The following is a 22,718-nucleotide window of genomic DNA, read 5'->3' as shown; positions in this document are numbered from 1 at the left end:
TGCATGTAAGGCTCACGTTTTATATGGCGGTCAGTTTGGATGCGTCGTATTGAATTATGTTTAATATTCAGATTGTTTTGTTCTCACAGGTGGCGAAGGCAGCCTTTCAGAGGAACAACGATCCTCTGGACGCGGCCATCTATTACCTGGCCATGAGGAAGAAGGCCGTGGTCTGGGGACTGTACAGGTAGGGCCCTCTGAGCACCGCACCTTAAATTAGCCTCGTCTGCTCCTCCCCCCCCCCCGGAGAAACGCAGTGTTCAAGCGTTCAAACAGCGTGGGAGGGGCGAGGGGATGGGGGGAGAAAGCCTCAGACTAACTTGGATCCTCGCCTGCAGGGCCCAGAAGAACGCAAAGATGACGGCGCTGGGGAGGGGGTGGGGCGGGGCGGGGGGGGAATGAGGCCTCACACTAACTCACATCCTCGCCTGCAGGGCCCAGAACAACACGAAGATGACGGCGTTCTTCAACAACAACTTCGGCGAGGACCGGTGGCGGAGGGCGGCGCTGAAGAACGCCTTCTCCCTCCTGGGGAAGCAGCGCTTCCACCACTCCGCCGCCTTCTTCCTGCTGGCGGGGTCCCTGAAGGACGCCGTGGAGGTCAGGGAAGACCCCCCCCCCCCCCTTTATCAAATTAAAAATAGATGCTGATCAGCTTTTTCTTTCCATCATACAGGTTTTATTTCAGGGATTAATTTGGACATGTAGACATACCCAATAATGATGCTGTCTATGTGCATGCTATAGAGTCAGGGTTATAATATATATTAATGAAATTACTGCTATAGAGATTGCTGTTTTCAGTTATGAATGTGCAGTCACAGCATGCATCATGGTTTGCCTTTGTCTTCAGGTTTGCCTGGAGAAGATGCAGGACCTCCAGCTGGCCCTGGTCATCTCCCGGCTGTACGAGTCCGAGTTCGAGGCCTCCTCCACGTACAAGCACGTCCTGCAGAGGCAGGTTTTGGGCCGGGACACCCCGGCGCACCAGGACCCCTTCCTGCGGAGCATGGCCTGCTGGATCCTGGAGGACTACAGCCAGGCGCTGGACACCCTGCTGGAGCAGCCCAGCCCCGAATCAGACACGGGTACGCAGGGCGCCGAATCACCACCTAGGGGTCCCACACAGTCCTGCATTCTGTTGGCTCGGTTTGTTTTAGTGATGTAAAAATACATCTGTGTAGGGCTAGGCACCGCAACAATGATTATTGAATGCAGTAATGATCATTGCCACCATGTGGTGTATTAGCTTTATTTTTTTTCTTTAATCATATCTGAAGTGGCAGTAAACATCCAAACTTCAGTGGCTCAGTGAAATGCTTCTGAGGAAACCGATTACCTGTTGGATGTCGATAAGACAGCCAATCAACAGCAAGGACTTGCAGCTTCCATGTGATCATGTGACGGGTTTCTGTCAATCACATGAAAGCTGCAAGGAAGCGGCGATGCTCGTTATAGCATTCTGCCAGCCCCAGGCCTGAGTGTCCAATCGCATGTTTCTGATGTCCATGTTACAGTCCGGCCTTTGAGTCCTTTTCTCCCGCCCTGTCGTGACAGGAGCCCCCGCCTCGTCGCCCGGCCCCCCCGAGGTCTTCAACTTCTACACCTACCTCCGCACGCACCCCCTGCTGCTCCGCCGCCACTTCGGGTCCTCGGAGAAGGCCCCCGGCAAGGCGGGGCTGACCGCGGAGAGCCGCCGCCTGGCCGACTCCATCAGCCTGGTGGAGCGGAGGCTGTTCTTCACCGCCGCCTACGCCCACCTCCAGACCGGCTGCCCCATGCTGGCCCTGGAGGTGCTCTCCAAAATGCCCCGGGTGGTGAAGAAGTCCCGGCTCCACGCGGGCCAGGACGGCCGCGCCGTGCCCTCCACCCCCACCGGGGCCAAGCCGGACCGAGCCTCCGACCTGGACTGGTCCACGCCCGTGGTCAACGGGTTCGAGTCGGCCTGCCACAGCCTGTCCAACAGCCAGTCGGACTCGGTGCTGAGCTTCGACTGGAGCCAGCCGTCGGCCACCGTCCCAGACGAGTCTCTGGAGCTCAAGTGGGAGAGCGACCGGGACGACTCCGAGGACGAGGAGTCGGGCCTGGCCATGAAGAACCTCAGCGCCGACAACGACGGCGTCTTCAAGGGCACGCCGGACACCACCGCCGCCTCGCCGGAGTCGGACAGCCCCGGCCCCGCCCCGGGGGAGGAGGAGGAGGACGCCGCCGCCACGGTCGGCCCCTCGGAGGACGTCCTGACCGCGCAGCTCAAGTTCGCCGCCTGCCTGAAGATCCTGACGACGGAGCTGCGCACGCTGTCCACGGGCTACGAGCTGGACGGCGGGAAGCTGCGGCACCAGCTGTGCCACTGGCTGGAGCGCGAGGTGGCGGCGCTGCAGCGGAGCTGCGGGTACCAGCCCGGCCTGGCGGAGGTGGCGGAGGGCATCGACCCGGAGACGCCGCCGGGGGGGGCGGGGCCGGGGGCTGCGGGGGCGGGGGCCTGCGGGGGGGAGTGGCAGCGCAGGCGCAGGCAGTGGCTGCTGCGGAACCAGCCGCTCCTGCGCATGTTCCTGAGCTACTGCAGCCTGCACGGTTCCCACGGCGGCGGCCTGGCCTCCGTGCGCATGGAGCTCATCCTGCTGCTGCAGGAGTCGCAGCAGGTGAGAGAGCCGCATGCATGCGCGCGCAGCAGAGCGCGTCCCGCTCGCATTTCACTGCGGTTATGCAGCTGCACGTACACTCCACATAGGCAAACTCATCCGAGCGTTCCTGTCCACAGATTCAGTCTCCCCATCCCTAACCCAGACACTGTCCCTCAATGTATGAAGTGCGCTAGTTGATTAGCTAGATTGCAGTTGTGTCCATAGACACTGTCTTGTCTTTTTCTATTTTTGATTAAGCTTGTGTTTACTCCTATTGTGTCATTTTTTACTCATAATTCTCATAACCTGTCAAAATCCCGCTGCTACTGCTGGCACAGATTAGACTCCCACTTTTTAAATTCTGACTGTCCGTTAATAACAGTGTCAGTATCAGCCAGTGATCTGCGGGGGCTGTTTGAAAGGTGGCCAGGGTGGTTTCATAAAAACAATTATTTTTTTTCCATGTACTTCTAAATTATACGGCAAATTTTAGCAGACAAAGACAGATGTACTCGAGGGCGTCAGTTAGAGGCCGACATCACCCCGTTTAACTTCTCGGCAGTGATGAAGTTTAGTCACGGCCATCGTGATGAAGATGAATTGCACGTTAATCTGAACCGTCATGCAGGTGGGAAGGGTGATTGTATGGGAACGAGGGAAGGTGCGGGAGAGATTTTTCTCAATTCTCTTCGCTCTCCTGAATTCTCCTCGCCCTCGTAGATTTCCATTACATTACCACGGCCCAAGAAATACAAGACCCTTCTGTATTTAACTAAATTTATTCCGGTGGGTTTTACTCCAGGAATGAAAGTTTATCACAATCACAAGCACAATGGGGGATTCAAGTCAAGGGGTTCCTGTGGATATTTTAATGTTAGTCAGGAAAAAATTTGTTAGACTACTTTGGTGTTGGGTCTGTGACCGCAGGTAGAAGTGTGGAGTAACTGACCGGCCTGTGTTTGTGTGTGTGTGTGTGTGCGCATGTGCGTGTGTGTGTGCGCTGTCCCAGGATGACGACGCCCAGGCTACCGTCACCCCCGCCCAGCAGCAGCTCCAGGCCTCCGTCCCGCTCCTGCTGGCGTGCACGGCCAGCGCCAAGACCGTGGTGACAAATCCCATAGTGCACCTCACCAACCTTACCCACGACATCCTGCACACCGTCAACGCCCTGGACTCGCCCCCACACCCGGACGTCGTCAACAACAAGGTCAGGGGCTTCCCTTCTGAAGAGTTCTGGAATGTTTCTTTTTCAGAATTCTAAAGTCCGTGTGTTCTAGAGCTCCGCTGCTTTCAGTCGCCAGCAGTGATTGTGACATCATCAGCGTTAGAATGTTCAGTTGAGAACATCCTGTGACATCACTGACTTGACTGTGCGTTCCTTGCTGCTGCAGATCTACGTCATGCACACTCTGGCAGCTTCCCTGTCGGCCTGCATCTACCAGTGTCTCTGCGATGGTCACAGCTACAGGTGCGTGCCGTTCCGGAAGCTTCTTTGCAGGAGTGCCTACCATCCCTCTGTCTGCCGTGAGCTCCCCCTGGTCATTAGAAAGCTAGTCTGCGTTTCTGCTAACGATGCAGAAATGCTTGTCCATCGCTCTCACATACTGCTGACTGGACTCCGTATCGCTGTTCCTTAGCCAGAACACACATGAATATACGTGTAACTGTACAATTCGGGGTCGTGACATTGAACATTGGATTTCCCAGGCCTCTCAGATAGCACATGAAGGAAATGTCTACAGGAAGTCTACATGGTTCTGGAGCTTTTCTCTGTGAAACGTGACCCTGCCGCCTGTGCTTTCATGTCGTTGCTTCTGGCCCCGTCGGGTGAGAACATGACACCCTGGAGGTCACAGTGGCGGTGGTGAGGCGGTAATGGGCCGGTCTGGCTCAGAAAGCTTCCGTTCCCTCTCTGCACACCACTGACCCTGCCCAGAGATCATATTACAGTCCCAGGACCCTCCCTCGGGGGGGGGGGGGGGGTGGGTACATGGGCGGTTTTCAGGATATCACCTGACATTTCACAGCCTTTAAGTATTATGTCCTGTACGGATGCATGAGGAAGGTTCAGAAGTGGGAGCTCACGCACACACACACACACACACACACACACACTCAGCTACATCGTGGGTGTCCGAATCCAGCCCCGGGGGGGCCGTGGAGTCCGCTGGGTCAGTTGGGTTACCTGGGTCCGCTGGGTCAGCTGGTTTTCAGTGCGCCCTCAGCACCACTGATTTGCTGAAGTGGTCGATTGGCTAATGAGCTCACTCACCTTGTTTCTCAGTGCTTTCATTGGCCGCTGATTGACAGGAAACCGCAGATACTCGCTGACACTGCGGCCCTCCAGGACGGGAGTTTGACGCTCCTGATGTGCAGCGTGTGCGTATCGTTGGGAACTCAACTTGAGTCTACTATTGATTTAATACTGAGTTTCAAGTTATTGATTGCAGTATTTTATTAATGGGGTCCAGCTTATGCATCCATACATGTTATAATAATGCTCTTGTCCACATATTATTTTTTCATTCTTTTAGTGAAAAGGCAAAACTCATGAAGTCGATCATTTGCTGGTGTTTAGCCGTAAATGATACCACTGCACCAACCGGGTCATTAGTAGCAGTTTCAGTAAGTGTAGGCTGGCTGTGAAATTATTGAGCGAATGTCAGTGGTTTTGACAGAGATTTGAGGGTGTTTATTTAGAATACAAACGCAGTTCTCTTCTTTGTAAAATGCCAAAACCCATTGCTTCTTAACCCAAAGCCGTTTTGTTTGCAGCTCTTCAGAGATAATTGAAGCTCGTACATTATTATTGGTACATCCTTTGTACGCTTATTCGTACTTTATTCCTGCTGTGGGGACCCTGAACTGCGTACAGTTACAGAGAGTGTGCAGCACTGTGTCAGGACTGAAAGCTGATTGGTTTGTCAGGGTGGGCTGGCTGCCTGATGCGATTTGTGAACGTTTGGGACAGGGAGGCATTGTGGGAAACGATCGGCCGCTCGGTCCCCTGTTCCGTTTCGTCCCCGCTGTTCCGTTACTGATCCCGCTGCTCGATGGCTGACCGCGGCTTCCTGTCTCCCTCAGCCATGTGAACCCCTTCACCGGGACTGTATACCAGAGCTCCCTGCTGTCCCAGCAACATCCTGCCAGAACCATCAGCATGGAGGAGACCGTCCTCCCCAACACCTCCCCCGCTCAGTGGCCAGGTAACCTACCCAACCCAACACCTCCCTCGCTCAGTGGCCAGGTAACCTACCCAACACCTCCCCCGCTCAGTGGCCAGGTAACCTACCCAACCCAACACCCCGCCCGCTCAGTGGCCAGGTAACCTACCCAACACCTCCCCCGCTCAGTGGCCAGGTAACCTACCCAACACCTCTCCCGCTCAGTGGCCAGGTAACCTACCTAACCCAACACCTCCCCCGCTCAGTGGCCAGGTAACTGACCCAACACCTCTCCCGCTCAGTGGCCAGGTAACCTACCCAACCCAACACCTCCCCCGCTCAGTGGCCAGGTAACTGACCCAACACCTCCAGCGTTGCTCTGGAGACGGGCAGAACCCGCTCTGATTGGCCCGGTGTCCCCGCAGGCAGAACCCGCTCTGATTGGCCCGGTGTCGCTCTGACAGACAGAACCCGCTCTGATTGGCTCGGTGTCGCTCTGACAGACAGAACCCGCTCTGATTGGCCCGGTGTCGCGCTCTGACAGGCAGAACCCGCTCTGATTGGCCGGTGTCCCCGCAGGCATGGGCGCGCTGGTGCGGCTGCTGAGCTCGGCCGGGGAGGAGAGCCAGCCGGGCCTGACGGTGCTGCTGTGCGAGATCCTGACCGCGGTGCTGCTCAGCCTCTTCGTGCACGGCCTGGCCACCCACTCCAGCAACGAGCTCTTCCGCATCGTCGCCCACCCCCTCAACAGCAAGCTGTGGGTGGCCGTGTTCGGGGGGGGCGCGCGCACCCCCATCGCCAAGAAACTCAGTCCCGTCAAACAAGCCTCAGGTGGGTGTGCTTCTCCCTCAAACTCACTCTGAACCCGGACCGTTAGTCATGCATTTACTTGTGATTCTAGTCCTGTTACGTCATCATTTTAGTAACCATGCAGTGTTTTCATCTGACGAAAGATATCTCCCTTTTTTTCTTTGTGTATGTAATTCCTGTCCGATAAGATTTTGTCATTTGTCATTTCAACATTCATGTCATTTGACCTATATCTAAAATGATATGCTGCTTCTGTATTATGAAAACTGAATTGTTTTCTAGCAGCCATTGCTGTTGCGTGTGGAGTAAGAAGAGGTCGCTGGTGTACACGCAGTGACTGAGCAGCAGTGGTGGATCTCTGTGGTATTCACAGCTTCCATTTTGTCTCTTTAAGCGTCGTCCCCGGGGGAGTCCGAGCGGACGCAGAGGCGCAACAAGCCGCTGTCGTCGTCCGCCAGGAGCCAGTCCAGGGAGGATCCGCTGACCCCCCCGCCCAGCCCCGTCGTCCAGCAGGAGCCGTCCATCTTTAAAGAGGAGTTCGTCCCGCCCGAGCTCAGCATCTGGGACTACTTCATCGCCAAGGCAGGCGCTGGGTCTCCCTTTCTGGGTCTTTAAAATTCAGTCGCTGTTGAGTGTTGGTTGTCTGTTCACTTCAGGAACTTTCTGGAAACCTAAGCTTGAATTGTACATGCCAGCAGGCAGTCTACATTCATGCTTAGGCATTTGGGGGCGGGGGCGGGAGACAATGATATGACTATATCCTCCTGTGTGTATGTTTGAGTGTGGTGTGTGTGTGTTTGAGTGTGAGTGTGTGTGTGTTTGAGTGTGAGTGTGTGTGTGTGAGTGTGAGTGTGTGTGTGTTTGAGTGTGAGTGTGTGTGTGTGTGTGTTTTTAATTGTGAGAGTATGAGTGACTGCGGGAGAGAAATTCAAAATATTTCTATAGTATACAGAGAACCATGTTGTTTTGCTCAGCGTTGATTTAAGGATTGCTCATCCATTCACTGGACTTGGTTTCACCCTCTCCAGTAAAACTCCAGAGTTCATCCAAATCTTCTGTTTGTCTTCATTCATTTACTGTGATCTGCTGCTTGTGTTCATGCGCTCGCAGCTGTGCAGTGTATTAGCTAGTTAAATGTCCGTTGTTTTTAACTGTATCGTCCGTGTTTTTTCTCTGTGAGTTTAAATTTTCCCGCTCTTTTTTGGCGCTGTTCCCGCAGCCTTTCGTGCCGCCCTCGGAGAGCAGGGTGGAGTACGACTCGGAGGAGAGCCAGGGCAGCGAGGACGAGGATGACGAAGATGAGGGCGAGCACGGCGTTTTGGACTCCGACACGCCCGTTCGGGAGCACGCCAACCCCAGCTCTTACAGGTGCACGCTCTGCTCCCCCTCCCCCCCCAGAACACCGCGCTGGGTTTTTTCCCCAAACGTCAGCGGTGCTAACGACCACCGTTCCATGCTAACGAGCGCCGTCCGCTGTTTCCCCAGCTGGTGTCTGATGCGCCTGGCCATGGTCCAGTTGGTGCTGGCCAACCTGAAGTCCTTCTACCCAATGGCAGGCCACGACCTCTTAGGTAACGCCCACTGACCTTTTCACTGCTCGTCCTGAGCCTGTTGTGAGGCAGTTTTAATGACTGCCCTTTGATGTTTTTACTCGTTTGTACTGGCGAATGTGTGTGTCGGACTAGTGAGAGTTTTTTGGAAACTGAAACCTGCGGGATTACATCCTCTTTAATTTTCAGCACTGATTACCAAATGCAGCTGGCATCAACTGCTAAAGCTTCTCACTTATCCAACATGTAAAATATATTTCACTGGATTTAATTTGCTGATTAATATCAGGCGCCAATTACCAATTAATTCTGCAAGTTCCTTGATGGGCGGAACAACCTTGTGGATCGGATCCTTAATCACAAGCCTCCAATTGCCACCAGACTGAAATTAAATGGTTTATTACCTCCGTCCAGTAGGTTATGTGAGGACATCTGTCCATTTGTCCTGCCATCTGCGACAGGCATATCTGGAAAAGCAGGGGCCAGATTGCCCTGTAATTTACTGTGCTCTTTGAAGTTCAGAAGAGGAAAAAACCCAATTGATCTTAATGACCCAATGACCTTTCCTGTAGTGCCATCATCAGGCCAAACATAGTATCTCAAAGTAATGACTGGATTGCCAGGAAATTGGCTGTACATGCAAAGGGAGATTGTTGTGCCCCCACCCCCCCCTCCCCCCCTCCCCTGCCCTTGGCACATGCTCTCTGCATTGTACCTCTGGGCTGAATTTGCCCCCGGCCTTTTCTACAACCCAGGAGCAGCCTGAGGGCAAAAACAGAGGACCTATGGTGTGCGTTGATGCATGCTCAGTACCTCAGTCCTCAGCGAGTCCTCTGCAGGTGATGCTGATTGTTTTCTGGGTCTCGCTTGTGTCAGAACGCCCCCCCCGTCTCCGCCCCCCACACTGGGGAGAGAGACATTCTCCAGGCTGAGTATTGGAAATGGGTTTTGAGGGTATCCTCGAGTGAGCCTTTCAAGAGGACGTCTGAGGAGGTGTGGAGGCTCAGCGTTGCCATGGCCGCGTGTGCACAGCTGTTGGAGGGGCTGTGACTAATCTGGAAGAGGCACATCCGCATATATTGCTTCCTGTTCCTAAGCAACCGGTGTATAATTTATTGTGCTATTTTAGCCGTTCTCACTGCGCTTATGTCCACCTCTGTGCGTGCGTGCTTTATGTAAGATGTATGTTGAGTACGTAATGTGTGTGTGTCTAGTGTATGCAGTGTGTGTAGAGTGTTCAGTGTGTGTAGGGTGAGCAGTGTGTAATATCTGTATAATGTGTGTAGTGTGTGCAGCGTGTATAATGTGTGTAATGTTTGCCATGTGTATATTATATGTAGTGTGTGTAGGGTGAGCAGTATGTGTAATATCTGTATAATGTGTGTATTGTATGCAGTGTGCGTAGTGTATAATGTGTGTATAGTGTGTGCAGCGTGTGTAGTGTGTGCATAGTACATGCAGTGTATAATGTGTATAGTGTGTGCAGCGTGTGTAGTGTGTGCATAGTACATGCAGTGTATAATGTGTATAGTGTGTGTAGTGTATGCAGTGTGTGTATAGTGTATGCAGTGTGTGTAGTGTGTGTATAGTGTATGCAGTGTGTGTAGTGTATAATGTGTGTATAGTGTGTGCATAGCACATGCAGTGTATAATGTGTATAGTGTGTGCAGTGTGTATAGTGTATGTAGTATGTATGTAGTGTGTGTATAGTGTATGCAGTGTGTGTAGTGTGTGTATAGTGTATGCAGTGTGTGTAGTGTGTGTATAGTGTATGCAGTGTGTGTAGTGTGTGTATAGTGTATGCAGTGTGTGTAGCTGCCCCTGTCCCGCCCTAACGCTGCCGTCCCGCAGACCTGCCGGTGGGGTCCCCTCTGTGCTACTCGGTGCTGAAGACGCTGCAGCGCTGGGAGCAGGTGCTGCTGAAGAGGCTGGAGATTTTCGGGGGGCCTCCGCCCAAGTACATCTCCGCCCACCCACTGGACGACAGCCTCGCCTCCGGCCCCGCCCTCCTCCGCCACAAGGCCCTGTTCGAGCCGTCCAACACGCCCTTCAGGTCCGCCCCCTCCCTCCCTCCCCCGTCCAATCACAGTGCTCCATGCCCAAAAGTATCTGGACACCCCTTGGTCTGGGGCTAGGCCCCTTAGTTCTAGTGATCTTAATCTTAATACTACTGCATGCAATCACATTCTAGACGATTCTGTTCTGCCCCAAAAGTTTGGGGAAGGCCCTTTCCTGTTTCAGCATGTCAGGTTGTCCACATACTATTGACCATGTAGTGTACAAGGCTAACATGACGGCACACTGTAAGAACGAGTGCACAAGAGTAACCACGACAACAGAGAAGTACAGTAAACTGGCTGAAAGTCATGAAAGGCTAAAATCTACAGAGGTATTGCCTAGCAGTTATCCTTACGAGCGATAAAGCCCTTCTCGTTTAGTCAGAATGTCGAGCCTTAACAAGGAACTGTAAAAGTGACGCCGTCTGAAGTTATGTTTATATGGATGCGAGCAGCGATCTGCAGCAGCGGGGGGGTGAACGGCGCTGTTCTCCCCGCACGTGTGATGACTAGCGATGACCCGCGAGAGAGGGGCGTGTCGTGAGATTCGGCTTAACAGATGGAGCGGGGAGGTGAGGGGCGCGGGGCGGAGGACGCCCCCACCCGATTCTGATCACCGAGCTCTGAGACCTGAAGGACGAACGCGCGTTTAGGGGGAGAAGTTCGCCCCACGCGTCACCCCCAATCTGCCCGCCGTAGAGCCTGATTAGATGAGCGCTGATGAGCATCTCTGCAGAGTCCCATTGACATAATGAACAAAGAACTTTCAGTTAATTGGGAGCTTCGGGCAAGGGAGCCGCTGAACTGGCCGCTCGCCTTGTCTTTCAAGGTGAAGTTTAGGGGTGGGAGCCGTTTATCAGGTTTAATTTGTATGGATTTTCTCGAGCGCTCCTTATAAACCCGGTGCACTCCTCTGGTGCTTGTGTTGTTTGCAGGTGGTAAAAAGAACTTGTTTTTGGACGAATATTTCCGTTATATTACGATCTTGGAACGACCGACGGCTCGTCGTTATTTGGGTTTTGATTGGCGCGCCTCCGGTGCCGCGAGCCAATGAGGCGCTGTAAACCGGTTTAACCCCGCGATGCCCGCCGGCAGGTCCAGCCACCACTCGGCGCTGCCCGTGAAGAGGCTGTGGCAGTACCTGGTGAAGCAGGAGCAGGTCCAGGAGACCTTCATCCGCAACATCTTCACCAAGAAACGGGACCAGAACGAGGTACGGCTCGCGCATCCCGCCCCGTCCCGCCCCACACCGCCCTGACGACCCCCCCCCCAGCCCGGGACGAGAGCGCCGGCGCACTGGGGACAGGGTTCGCCTCCTGGGTTTCGGGTTTTTTGGGTTACAGTTTAACGGCGTCTGTCCTCTCCTTGCTGGCTTTCTCTTGAAGCTGTTTGGGCCTCTGATGCATTTGTGAATCCAGATTGGGAATTGGGCAGTACACTCCAAGTGATTCTGTTTCCTGGTGAAGCAAAACGGATCAGATCACATTCATTAAAGGATCATTAAAAATCACTTAAATGAGTTCAAACTAAGTTTAACAACAGACTTGAAACCAGAAACCAAATATTCCATGTCTTTAAAATATAGACTAGCATGCAGTGTGTGGTGCATTTACCTGCTTTTTTTATTTACTGTTCAGTTTGGGTTTTCAGGTTTATTCACGGTGCACTTTGTCATTGTCCCAACTCCCTAAGTAAAAAAGAAAATGTTGGGGCAGGGGTGCTAAGATGAATGAGAAATGTAATTGGTGTGGAAAAAATGCTAAATGCTGGAGGAAAAATGCTAAAAACGCAAAAAAAAAAAAAAATTTGAGGACAAGGCATTTGGCAGTCAGACAAGAGGCCCAAGTATTTCTGGATGAAAACCATGTTTTGTGTTTTCTCAATAATGAATGTCACTGCTTATGTTGCAAACTGTGTCACTCTGCACTTCTGTCTGTTCGGTGTCTACTGCATGATCTGTCTTGTAATCTAATTGCAATGTAATTAGTCTTTGAGCTTCTGAATAATCCTCATAGTTGTTTTTCACTATATTAAGGGTCACATATGGGACACAGACGCATGTTGGATGATCCTTTGTGTTAATGTGAAGGATGTAAAGTGATCTGTAGTGGTATATTGAACAGTGTATAGAATAGTGCAGAATAAAGCTCTGTTTCTCAGAGCAGATGGTCTGACCTTATTTCATATATATATATATTCGTAGAGGGTAAGAGGGTTTCATATAGAAATTGAATTACAGTACAGTGGTTCACAGGTGGGCATGAAACCTCCGGCCACAAGGGGGAGCCCCACAGACTGAGCAGCACTTCTGGCTCTTTTTTTTTTCCAGTTTTAACTGCAAGGCAAGGCTGGAGGAATGTGTTCTTTCATACTGACACATCGGAACATTTACTATGACGTTTCCTTTTGAGGCCCTTACGTGACCCTTAAGAGTCTTACTTGTTTCTTTGTCAAATCCAATGAAAAGCTTTCACTGTTGGTTTTCACATTGATTTTTTTTTGTTGACATAACCACCTGGAATCATTTCATGGCCTTAATCTCGATTCATTCATAATCAGGGTAAAAACATTTTTGACAAACATCCAACTGTGCTGGAAGATTTAGCTTAGCACTGGTGTGTGGAACTTATCGACTGTTAACAATCTAATTCTAGATTTCACTGTGTCCTGTTGACTTGCATGGTTCATCACGTTTGTTTTTTTTGTGTGTCTGATGTCTTGTGGCTACTCTAATGATTTAGTTGGTTGAAGATCGCAATGAGAATGTCAGATATTCTGTGACGGAGGAGCCTAGCTTCAACCAGGTACTGATTACCACTAATCCAATGGGGGGAAAATCAAATTTGCGGGACGTTTGTCTGATTAAAAACATGCAGTTTTCATCCCACGTGTTAATTAATAGTATCAGTGATTTTACACTTCAAATATCAAACCAATTTTTCAGAATTCAAATTTGATATATTTTATTTGTTGATTAGAATTTTCACATACAGCTGCATGTTTTTAATGCTGGGGCAACTTTGTTGTGACATTAAATCGTGCATCATAACAGAACGTTTTACTGTGGGAGACTTTTTACGTTCAACGTGAATTTGGTTGATTGCAGGTGTATTTCATTATAAAAGCAGCCTGTTTGTGATCTATGCCGAATGTAGGAGGGATTGATATGTGACCAGAAAAGGACTGCTCTTTTTTCGAAAATATAATCTCAAAATAATTGTAGCCGAGGAATATAAAGCCTCATCGATTTTGCGAGCTTTTTATTATGAGAGGCAGTCGATCTAACAATCTCTTTGTTGCGGGCCGATGTGCTAAAGAGCAGTTAAAGGTTGGATTGACATGAAGTGAAAGATGATTTGTATGTAAATGGCCCGCGTAGGTCATTTCCGAGCCACAGCTCTTTGACTGGACTTTGTAATTGGCCCAATAGGTCTTCAGAGGCCATGGAAGAGGCCCCAAAACAAGGCCCGAAAATGTCACATTGAATTTCAGAGGGCTAAGATTAAAAAACAGAAATGCCAAATAAAAAGCCTTTCACAGTTTTAATATTCATGTTGCGCTGCGGTACGAACGGTCTCTGTCCTTCGCCGTCAGTTCCCTCTTCGTCTCCAAGCCGCGGCGTATGACTTGACCTAGAAGCGAGCGCCCCCAAAATGCTGAACGTCCACTGCCGTGGTCTCTTAATCGATCCACGATTTTATGTCTCACGCATGTTTGTCGTTTGTTGCTTTGTCTTACGCAGCACCACGTACTAACAGCTCTATAACTCAGAGTGAAGTTCTAATTCCGTGTTTCTTCCATTGTGCGGTGTATATTGTCCCAACGCGCGATACTGTAATTAAGTCTTTAGACCGGGAATAATCATTCTTGGTCCTGAGAGAACTCTGTGTCAATAGGCTTCGGTTCCCACTGGTCATGTTATCGAGCTAATTGTTTTCTCAGACCTGTTAAATTTTCCCTCTCCGTAAGAAAGAGATATTCTTTTAAAAAAAGGAAAAAAAAAAGCTGCTTGAATTGAACTGAAAGACCAGAGTTGAGTAATCCTGATTTTTAAGGTCATCGTGGAAGCTCTTCCCATGGGAGTGTGCTTCTAAAGGCCCATAAGATTCCACTGTGAGAAACGTAAGCACCCAGGGAAAGCGTTTGGTTGGACGCATCATTGATGCATTCATTGCATCAATGAATTACTGTTGCGGCATTTGCAGATCAGCTGCAAAATGCACCGCAGACTTTGTGCATGCTCTGTCTGGCCATCCAAACGCCCTCCCTGGGTTCCTTTTTAAATTGCTCACCCCAGCGAACTATTTTCAAACTCCTTAGGGATACGCAGTTTTTTAAAAATAGTCGCAGGAGAACAGTCATTTCTCAGAGAATGGCCGCTAGCTGGCCTCTTGAAGCTGCACTCTGCTGGAACACGCCGGGGCTTCTCACGACTCTCCTCTGCTTCACAGATAGAGGCAGATCTGGGCTACCCGGGAGGAAAGGCCAGAATCATCCACAAGGAGTCTGACATCATCACAGCCTTCGCCATCAACAAGGTACAGACAGCGGGAGGAAGGCCCTGTTCCTCGAGGACAGAGTTCCAATTGTAGTTCTTTTTTTGTAGTTTTTTTTGCCTTGCAGGAAGAGGCGGTTAAAAGTTAAAAAAGCACCGGTGTGTGTGTGTGCGGTGTGTGCGGCGTCTGCTTGTTTCCTGCAGGCCAACCGCAACTGCCTGGTCATCGCCTCGACCCACGACATCCAGGAGCTGGACGTGTCCTCCATCCTGGCCACGCAGATCCTGACGTGGATCGACGACGAGGTGGAGGCTGAAGCCAAAGGGTGAGAGAGAGTGAGAGAGAGACAGCCATTGCCACGGCAACCGGGGCAACCAGGCCGACAGGCGCTGACTGTGTAGGATGTGGCGAGACGGGCAGGTCTGGCCTCGTCGCCCCGGTGACACGGTGCTTAATGAAAGCGTTCCCGCCGAGCTGTCGCGCTCACGGGGTGCTGTGGAGATGTGAACTTACTAACACAGCAGAGCAGCGACTACGGCAGCCTGACCGATTCGGAGATTTAAGGCACTTTTGTGAAAAACACAATCTTTGTGGTGAGGAAATGAAGTGGAACCTTTCTGTTGTGCCAGATTGCGGTATGTGCATTATCTGAGATCGCACACCTTGGCGCAGTATGATTGACAGATGTGCGCACACGCGCATGGTGTGGTCCTGACGGACCGAAGCCTGAAGGCCCGACTCTTTGCTGCGTCTCCAGGGGGGACGATTTCCTGGTGGTGCACGCGCGGGAGGATTTCGGCACCCTGCACGGAACCACGCCGTACACCCACAGCAGTCCCGGGACCCCCATCAACATGCCCTGGCTCGGGAGCCTGCAGACGGGGAGGGGCGCGGCCGTGGTGAGAGGAGCAGCCGTTTGTCTTTTATAACCGTACCCCCCCCCCCCCCCACATGTGCTGTTACAAAGCTCTCAGAAACTGCCCCCATTTACCATAGGTTACATTACATTACAGGCATTTAGCAGACATTTACACAACTTTTTATAGTAGCATTAGCCTTGCATCCATTTATACAGCTGGACATATACTGAAGCAACGCAGCCTAAGTATCTTGCTCAAGGGTACAACGGCAGTGCTATGTACTATAAGTAACCTTCCTCAGTCATTTTAGCTCTTCCTGTAACCTTTTAGTGGATCCACATTTCTGTCTAGGAAGGTCTGCGTAGTTACAAAACGTTCATCGTAGTGCTGGTGTAACCGCCCTCGCTTGGACCAGTCACTCATCGTACTGACGGTTCAGTTCGGGACACGGTCTCGATGCGAATTTGTACTCTCCGAGCGTATGGGGGCTCGCTTCTTGATTGTTGGCTGAACAGCTGAGTTTGGAGTGAAATGCTGACCTTTGTGTTGGCTGTGTTCCCGCCCTACACAGCTAATCAAACGAAACATAAACAACGTGAGACGGATGACCTCCCATCCAACGCTGCCGTACTGTGAGTACCCGCCGCTTTCCTTTCTGGAACACAAGGGGGACTGCAGTCGTAACTCCAGTTGTAACTTTTTAGCTCTATGGTACATTTTTTTAAGCCGAATTGTGGAATGTGGTGTACTTGTCACTTGTTCCACTCCGTACTATACCAGATGCTGTGTCAGGATTTTGAGAGTTCCTCCACATATGTATATATTTTAGGCAAAATTGCGCTTGAGAGAAAACCTTGTGTCACCAGCTGACTTGGTGTATTCACCTGTGTGCTTTCCCTGGCGGTAAAGTGAATGTTTTTCTGGGAAGCCTCGTAATTAAAGTATGATTTCACGCCTAGCGCAGAACATGCGGCGTAGTGAGGACGTGCCGAGCGGTAGGGACTGAGGGAGCGGTAATGTGTGAGCTGAACGTGCCGAGCGGTAAGTGTGAGCTGAACTGCGGCGGTAAGGAGCTGAACGGCGAGGGAATGTGAGGGAACGTGCGAGCGGTAGCGTAGCGTAGCAGGCGGAGCGTTGATGATGTAAGCGTCTGGCTGGCTCCTCCCACAGACCTGACGGGCGCCCAGGACGGGAGCGTGCGCATGTTCGAGTGGGGCCACTCCCAGCAGATCATCTGCTTCAGGAGCCCCGGAAACTCCCGGGTCACCCGACTCCGCTTCAACTACCAGGGCAACAAAGTGAGCCACAGTACAGTTTCCCTTATACGCTGGGTCTGTAGGTGTACAGTGTTTGTGTGTGTGTGTGTGTGTGTGTCTCTGTGAGTGTGTGTGTGTGTGTGTCTCTGTGAGTGTGTGTGTGTGTGTGTGTGTGTGTGTGTCTCTGTGAGGTGTGGGTTGTGTATGTAGTGATGAGTGATGTGAGGGTGAGGTGTTGAGTGTGTGAGTGTTGTGTGTGAGTGATGAGTGATTGAGTGAGTGAGTGAGTGAGTGAGTGAGTGGTGAGTGAGTGAGTGAGTGGTGAGTGAGGGGTGTGGGAGGTGAGTGTGAGTGAGTGAGAGTGATGAGAGTGATGTGTGGTGTGTGAGAGTGTATATGACGACGTGCGTACATGCATGTGTGTGTGTCTGTGTGTGTGTGTGTGTGTGTGTGTGTGTTATTTACAGCTCCATCTGTGCTTGTTGCTGTGTGTGTGATGACTCCTGTACCTCCTCCTCCACAGTTTGGCATCGTGGACGCAGACGGGGCCCTGAGTCTCTGGCAGACCAACACCACCGGGACCGCCCCCAAGCCCTACCTGGTGAGCGCCGAATCTGCGCGGCTACGGGGTGGGCTGTAACCCCCCCCGCCCCCGCCCACCTCTCCCCCTGCCCCCCCCCCCATCTCCCTAACACAATGTCACCCCCCTCCCCTCTCAGACTTTGCAGTGCCACAACAAGACGGCGCACGACTTTGTGTTCGTGGGATCGTCCTCCCTCATCGCCACGGCGGGGCTGTCGACCGACAACAGGTACGCCGTCAGAAGGCAAACGGGCGCTAACGCTCCCTAGACAGGAAGGAGTGTGACGCTAACGCTCCCTAGACAGGAAGGAGTACAGAGCTAATGCTCCCTGAACAGCTAGCCGTGCGGCACTAACCCTCCCTAAACAGCTAACAGCTAGCAGCACAGTGCTAACGCTCCCTAAACAGCTAACAGCACGGTGCTAATGCTCCCTAAACAGCTAGCAGCACAGTGCTAACGCTCCCTAAACAGCTAACAGCACAGTGCTAACGCTCCCTAAACAGCTAACAGCACAGTGCTAACGCTCCCTAAACAGCTAACAGCACGGTGCTAACGCTCCCTAAACAGCTAACAGCACAGTGCTAACGCTCCCTAAACAGCTAGCAGCACAGTGCTAATGCTCCCTTAACAGCTAACAGCACAGTGCTAACGCTCCCTAAACAGCGTGGGGCTAATGCTCCAGAGACAGCAAACTGCATTTTTGCTGCTGTAATTATCCAGTCAAAGTCATAGAAGGTCGTATGGAAAGTAATGACGCAAGTGGAATGACGACTGAGTCATATTCATGATGATAATAGTCTAATTAAGTCGCCTAATTACTCATCTTGATTGTCTGTTGTGGCAGCAGGCAGTGACTTGCACAATAGCAGTAAGCTCGTCTTTAGCCGGATTGGTGAGCTGCTGTCTGCGAGCTGTCGGTACATGCTGTCTGCGTCGGTTTGAGTTTCTCGTGTTTCCGTAGGAACGTGTGTCTGTGGGATACGCTGGTGACTCCGGTCAACAGTCTCGTCCACGGTGAGTCAGCCCTCCGAGAGGGAACAGGAAGATCAGCCGCAGCGGCAGTACACTTAGCATTTGCTCACAGTACCAGTACGACACCATTGCTTCTCCTTCTGTCGACTGAGTGCAGTCCCATCAGCGAGTTATTACAGTACATTACATTACAGGCATTTAGCAGACGCTCTTATCCAGAGGGATTTACACAACATTCTACATAGCATTTACAGTACACTGCAGCCATTTATACAGCTGGATATGTACTGAAGCAGTGCAGGTTAAGCACCTTGCTCAAGGGTACAACAGGAGTGTCCCATTCGGGAATCGAACCTGTGACCTTCGGGTTACAAGGTTCCTGACCCATTATACTGCACCGTCGCCCATGTTGTGGAGGAAGCTGTGACGTGGGGGCGTAACGGTAGCTGCTGCTGGTGTCAGTGTGGTTTAGGATCAGCGAAGGGGGCAGAAAGCGGTTTTGGGCAGAGAGAGGAGCTGGGTGGTTAACCCCGAGGCTGGGAGGTGGAGAGAGAGAGAGAGGTCACCCCTTCCTTTCGTTTCCACGGTTACAGCGTTTAACTGCCACGAGTCGGGGGCGACGGTGCTGGCGCTGGCCCCCAGGCAGCAGCTGCTGATCTCGGGCGGGCGGCGGGGCTGGATCAGCGTGCTGGACCTGGCCCTGCGCGCGCCGCGCCAGAGCTTCCAGGCCCACGACTCGCCCGTCAAGGCGCTGGGCGTCGACCCCACCGAGGGCTGCTTCGCCAGCGGCTCGGCCGAGGGCAACATCAAGGTGAGCCCCGCCCGGGACCCCCACCCCCCCCGCCCGGGACCCCCAGAACAGTCTGTCTACCTGCGTCACGTCTGCAAGGCTGACCGATGGGGAGTCGTGACACGACCACTTTTCTCCTTGGAGTAGAGCAGTGTTCTGTACTCATCGAATTACCGATGCCACAAAAACTTCCATTTCTGCCCCAGTAATCAATGTCATTTCGACCTCCTCGAGGGCTGATTAGACCGTCCAGCTGACCTCAGAATGTTTGGTGGGTAGTTTGTTTTGTGGGTAGCTGCAACGCAGTTACCTCTGGTTTTATCTGCGAAAATGAAAAGTATTGGCCAAAATGGACAGTCGTCTTTATATTATTTGCATATCACTTGAGTATTAAATTATATAGAATGGTCTGGATAATATTGCATAGAATTTGTACAAGCTGGTTCTTTCTATCATGGACCTGTTATTTGGGCATTGTTGTGGTTATTATGGTGGAGTCTTAAATGTGAAATTGTATTACTGCTTTATGAATGAGCTAGCTTGACTGTTCGTGGACAACGAAAGGTAAACCTGATTTGAATTGAACAGCTGTTTTGAGTATAAAAGACGTATGTGTGATACATCGCGTACAGTCGGCTGTGGTTTGGGACCGTACGCGCGCGGTTCCTTTCCCCCCCCCCCGGGCCGCGGTAGTAACGCCAGCGCCTCTCCGCGCAGGTCTGGAGCCTGTCCACGCACGGCCTGCTGCACGCCTTCCCCAGCGAGCACGCGCGCCAGTCCATCTTCCGCAACCTGGGCACGGGCGTCATGCAGATCGAGGCGGGGCCGGCCAACCACGTCTTCTCCTGCGGCGCCGACGGCACCATGAAGATGCGCGTCCTGCCCGACCGCTTCGGCGTCGCCGGGCGGAGGAACGACGTGAGGTTCGTCCTGTAAGGGGGGGGGGCGGGGCCTACGGGCGGGGCTCCGCCTCCGCACAACCCCCAAAGGGGCGGGGCCTCTGCTTCAGCACAACCAACCGGCGGAGAGCTTGGGAGGATAGCACAAACTTTTGGTTTGCGATTTTAGTCATTGGTCAATTAAGCCGGCTTGACCTCCCGCCCCCGCCCAACCCTGGAACCTAGCGTCCCCCGAGTTCATGCTTGCCTTCGGAAAATTGGGGAATTTTCTTCGAGAGAAAGGAATTTCATCCAGCGTATTATTTTTTTTTATTTGAGGAGTACTTGGGGCCGCGTTCGTTGTTTTAAATTTTTATTATGTAGAAATGAATAGAAGCCCTTTCCTGCTAAACGTAGACAAAGCAATAATGGCGCTACATGAAGAAGAGCTGAAGCACGTCCTTGGGCCACTAGGAGACAAGGACGTGACTGAGGCGGCCATTGTAGAAACCATTAAACGTAGACCAGAATTAGAAAGCCATTATTTAGCCTTGACAACAATATTGATATATTAGGCCTTTGTGTACAGTATTATTGTGGTAATGTGAATTATTGATTTAATACCTTCCTGTGGTAAGGAAGTGGTGGAGGTGGTCATACGTTAGCCTGTCACAGTTATGAAGTTTTAGAGTTTCTAAATGCCTACCCAGTGCTAGCACAAGAGTACTCTCGCACTGTTGCTGCAAAAATGTATATTTACTGCATTTGGGGGTAAAACTGGAGGACTGCCTGCCCTCTGTAAATAGTACCGTACAGAAGAGGAATTCAAGTTGATTAACTGCTTTATTGGGTATTAATAGAGTGCTTTACGATGAAATAATATATTAGCAAGGTATACTTGAAAAACATTTTGTGAAATATAAGTAATATTTATGAATAGTGCTATTTGTGTACAAAAAAAATAATTTAAACCAGGTGAGATAGGTAGCTGCTGACTTGTCATGCTTCAACTTCCTGTGCTGAAATAACTCAGGAGTCCGCTTTCTCCTAAAAGCTTCATTCTATCAAATGGACGCGATTTCTTCTGTTACAGCGATTCCCATAATGCAAGCACACACAGATTAACGGGTTCCGTGAAGCGAATCATTTAAGGAACAACTCTTTCAGGCAAACGTACGTGGACATTTTCGTATCTGCTTCATGATTTAATGAATATGTATTTCGTTGCAGAATGCCAAGACATATTACCCACTTCTGCAGGGGAAGGGGGGGTGGTGAGTGGGGGCGGGGGCGGGGGGTGCAAACAATCAAAATGACGATCACCTTTATTTGCTTCCCTTTAATCTAATGTGAATACGCGCAGATAAATCTAATTTTTATAATACATAAACTGTAAATCAAACTGTATTATATAAAATGGTAACGATATAATAAATGACTTTGATGTAACGGACTTAATCATGTGGCTGTAATTACACTGTTATGCTGGAGTATGAGCAGGTAAAGAGTGAGTTTGGTGTGTTTGGTATGTGGACTGTGCAGCTCGTTACCTGCGGTAGTCTCTCCCTGCCTGTCCTCCTTTTGTCTGCAGTCAAAACGAAACGCTGCGACAGAGGACCCTGACTGCAAGGTTTTGTTTTGTATACCGGGGAGATATTCAATTCAGTCCACGCTTTATTTGTATGGTGCTTTTTGAAGACACTGTCACAAAGACGCTTTACAAGCGAAACGCAAAAGAGAATTGGGCAAAAAAAAAAAAAAAAGTTGTGAGGGAGCTGGACTCATCGCTAGAAAAGTCTAAAGACATTCATTCCCCAGGAAGAAGAAAATCTCAGGACTGTGGTGTATCGGCTACAAAGCGGTTTATAATCAAAAGTTCATCAGTCAGCTGCTGAACGACTTGCGCTCAACATAGCGGAGAAGAGCCTAGCGACCCAGAGCCAGGGTCACGCTGCAGAAAGGTTATGACCCGGTAATTACCACCTGCCCGTCTCTACTGGAACTCAAACACAAAGAAATGTGATTCTGCATATAGTTATATATTTTTTTGAAAATGAAAACAAACCCAGAATTAATGTCCTGGGCTTCGGTCTTGGACTCGGTAACGAGCCTCGCCTCTTTGCGGTTTTCGGCGTGAAGCGCATGCTGATCTGACACCGCTTTCGTTAGCCGCCGCCGCCACCGCGGAGATGCTAGCCAGCTTGTGAGAGCAACTTCACGAGCAACGAGGACAGCGAAAGGAAAAACGTAAATCTGCAGGAGGAGGGTTCGCCAGACGAGGCTCACGCAGGTGCAGCTCGAATCTCAAAGGTAAAGAATGAGGCCGTGCAAGGGGGGTGGGGTGGGGGGGGGCACACAAAAGCTCTGTGAATTTCCCGTCAGAAGCTTCCGCGAAATACCAGTGGGCCCCCAGAGGAGAGCCGCAGGTGAGTCACTACTTTAGTACCTTTGGGCAAGGTAATAAATTACATAAGGGCATTTGCTAAGCGGATATATTTAAATAATGCAGCGTTAATATGAAACTCGTTGGCTACACGTGGGTGTTGCTATGGTTCAGTAATCAAGCCAAAGCAATTTACTGTAATCTCTGAATTGAATTTATTTATTTTTTTTAACAAATATTACACGAGCGTGACATACCATATGGTATTCTATCAATTTCCACCTATCAATAAAGG

General features: G+C 51.0%; 1 protein-coding gene across 7 annotated transcripts in view; it reads left to right on the top strand.

Moving 5' to 3' along the window:
• The window catches only part of dmxl1 (Dmx-like 1), a 47,103-nt gene extending 25,610 nt beyond the window's left edge, over positions 1-21,493 (top strand). For 6 of the 7 annotated variants that reach the window (XM_064297243.1, XM_064297244.1, XM_064297239.1 and 3 more), the window contains exons 22-45: positions 90-187; positions 435-600; positions 854-1,088; positions 1,558-2,642; positions 3,634-3,831; positions 4,016-4,092; positions 5,709-5,830; positions 6,368-6,619; positions 6,993-7,180; positions 7,818-7,966; positions 8,084-8,169; positions 10,000-10,201; positions 11,301-11,418; positions 12,947-13,009; positions 14,657-14,743; positions 14,905-15,026; positions 15,459-15,600; positions 16,133-16,193; positions 16,732-16,859; positions 17,341-17,418; positions 17,537-17,628; positions 18,362-18,414; positions 18,966-19,183; positions 19,880-21,493. In XM_064297243.1, coding sequence (XP_064153313.1) covers positions 90-187; positions 435-600; positions 854-1,088; positions 1,558-2,642; positions 3,634-3,831; positions 4,016-4,092; positions 5,709-5,830; positions 6,368-6,619; positions 6,993-7,180; positions 7,818-7,966; positions 8,084-8,169; positions 10,000-10,201; positions 11,301-11,418; positions 12,947-13,009; positions 14,657-14,743; positions 14,905-15,026; positions 15,459-15,600; positions 16,133-16,193; positions 16,732-16,859; positions 17,341-17,418; positions 17,537-17,628; positions 18,362-18,414; positions 18,966-19,183; positions 19,880-20,098 — 4,239 coding nt within the window. In that variant the 3' untranslated portion in view covers positions 20,099-21,493. The remainder of the gene's footprint in view (positions 1-89; positions 188-434; positions 601-853; positions 1,089-1,557; positions 2,643-3,633; positions 3,832-4,015; positions 4,093-5,708; positions 5,831-6,367; positions 6,620-6,992; positions 7,181-7,817; positions 7,967-8,083; positions 8,170-9,999; positions 10,202-11,300; positions 11,419-12,946; positions 13,010-14,656; positions 14,744-14,904; positions 15,027-15,458; positions 15,601-16,132; positions 16,194-16,731; positions 16,860-17,340; positions 17,419-17,536; positions 17,629-18,361; positions 18,415-18,965; positions 19,184-19,879) is intronic. The other variant, XM_064297246.1, reaches the window with a different exon arrangement.
• The last annotated feature ends 1,225 nt before the right edge of the window (positions 21,494-22,718 follow it).

The sequence above is a fragment of the Anguilla rostrata genome, chromosome 10, assembly GCF_018555375.3.
Source record: "Anguilla rostrata isolate EN2019 chromosome 10, ASM1855537v3, whole genome shotgun sequence".
NCBI classification, from domain to species: domain Eukaryota; kingdom Metazoa; phylum Chordata; class Actinopteri; order Anguilliformes; family Anguillidae; genus Anguilla; species Anguilla rostrata.
This window is presented reverse-complemented; position numbering and strand designations above follow the sequence as displayed.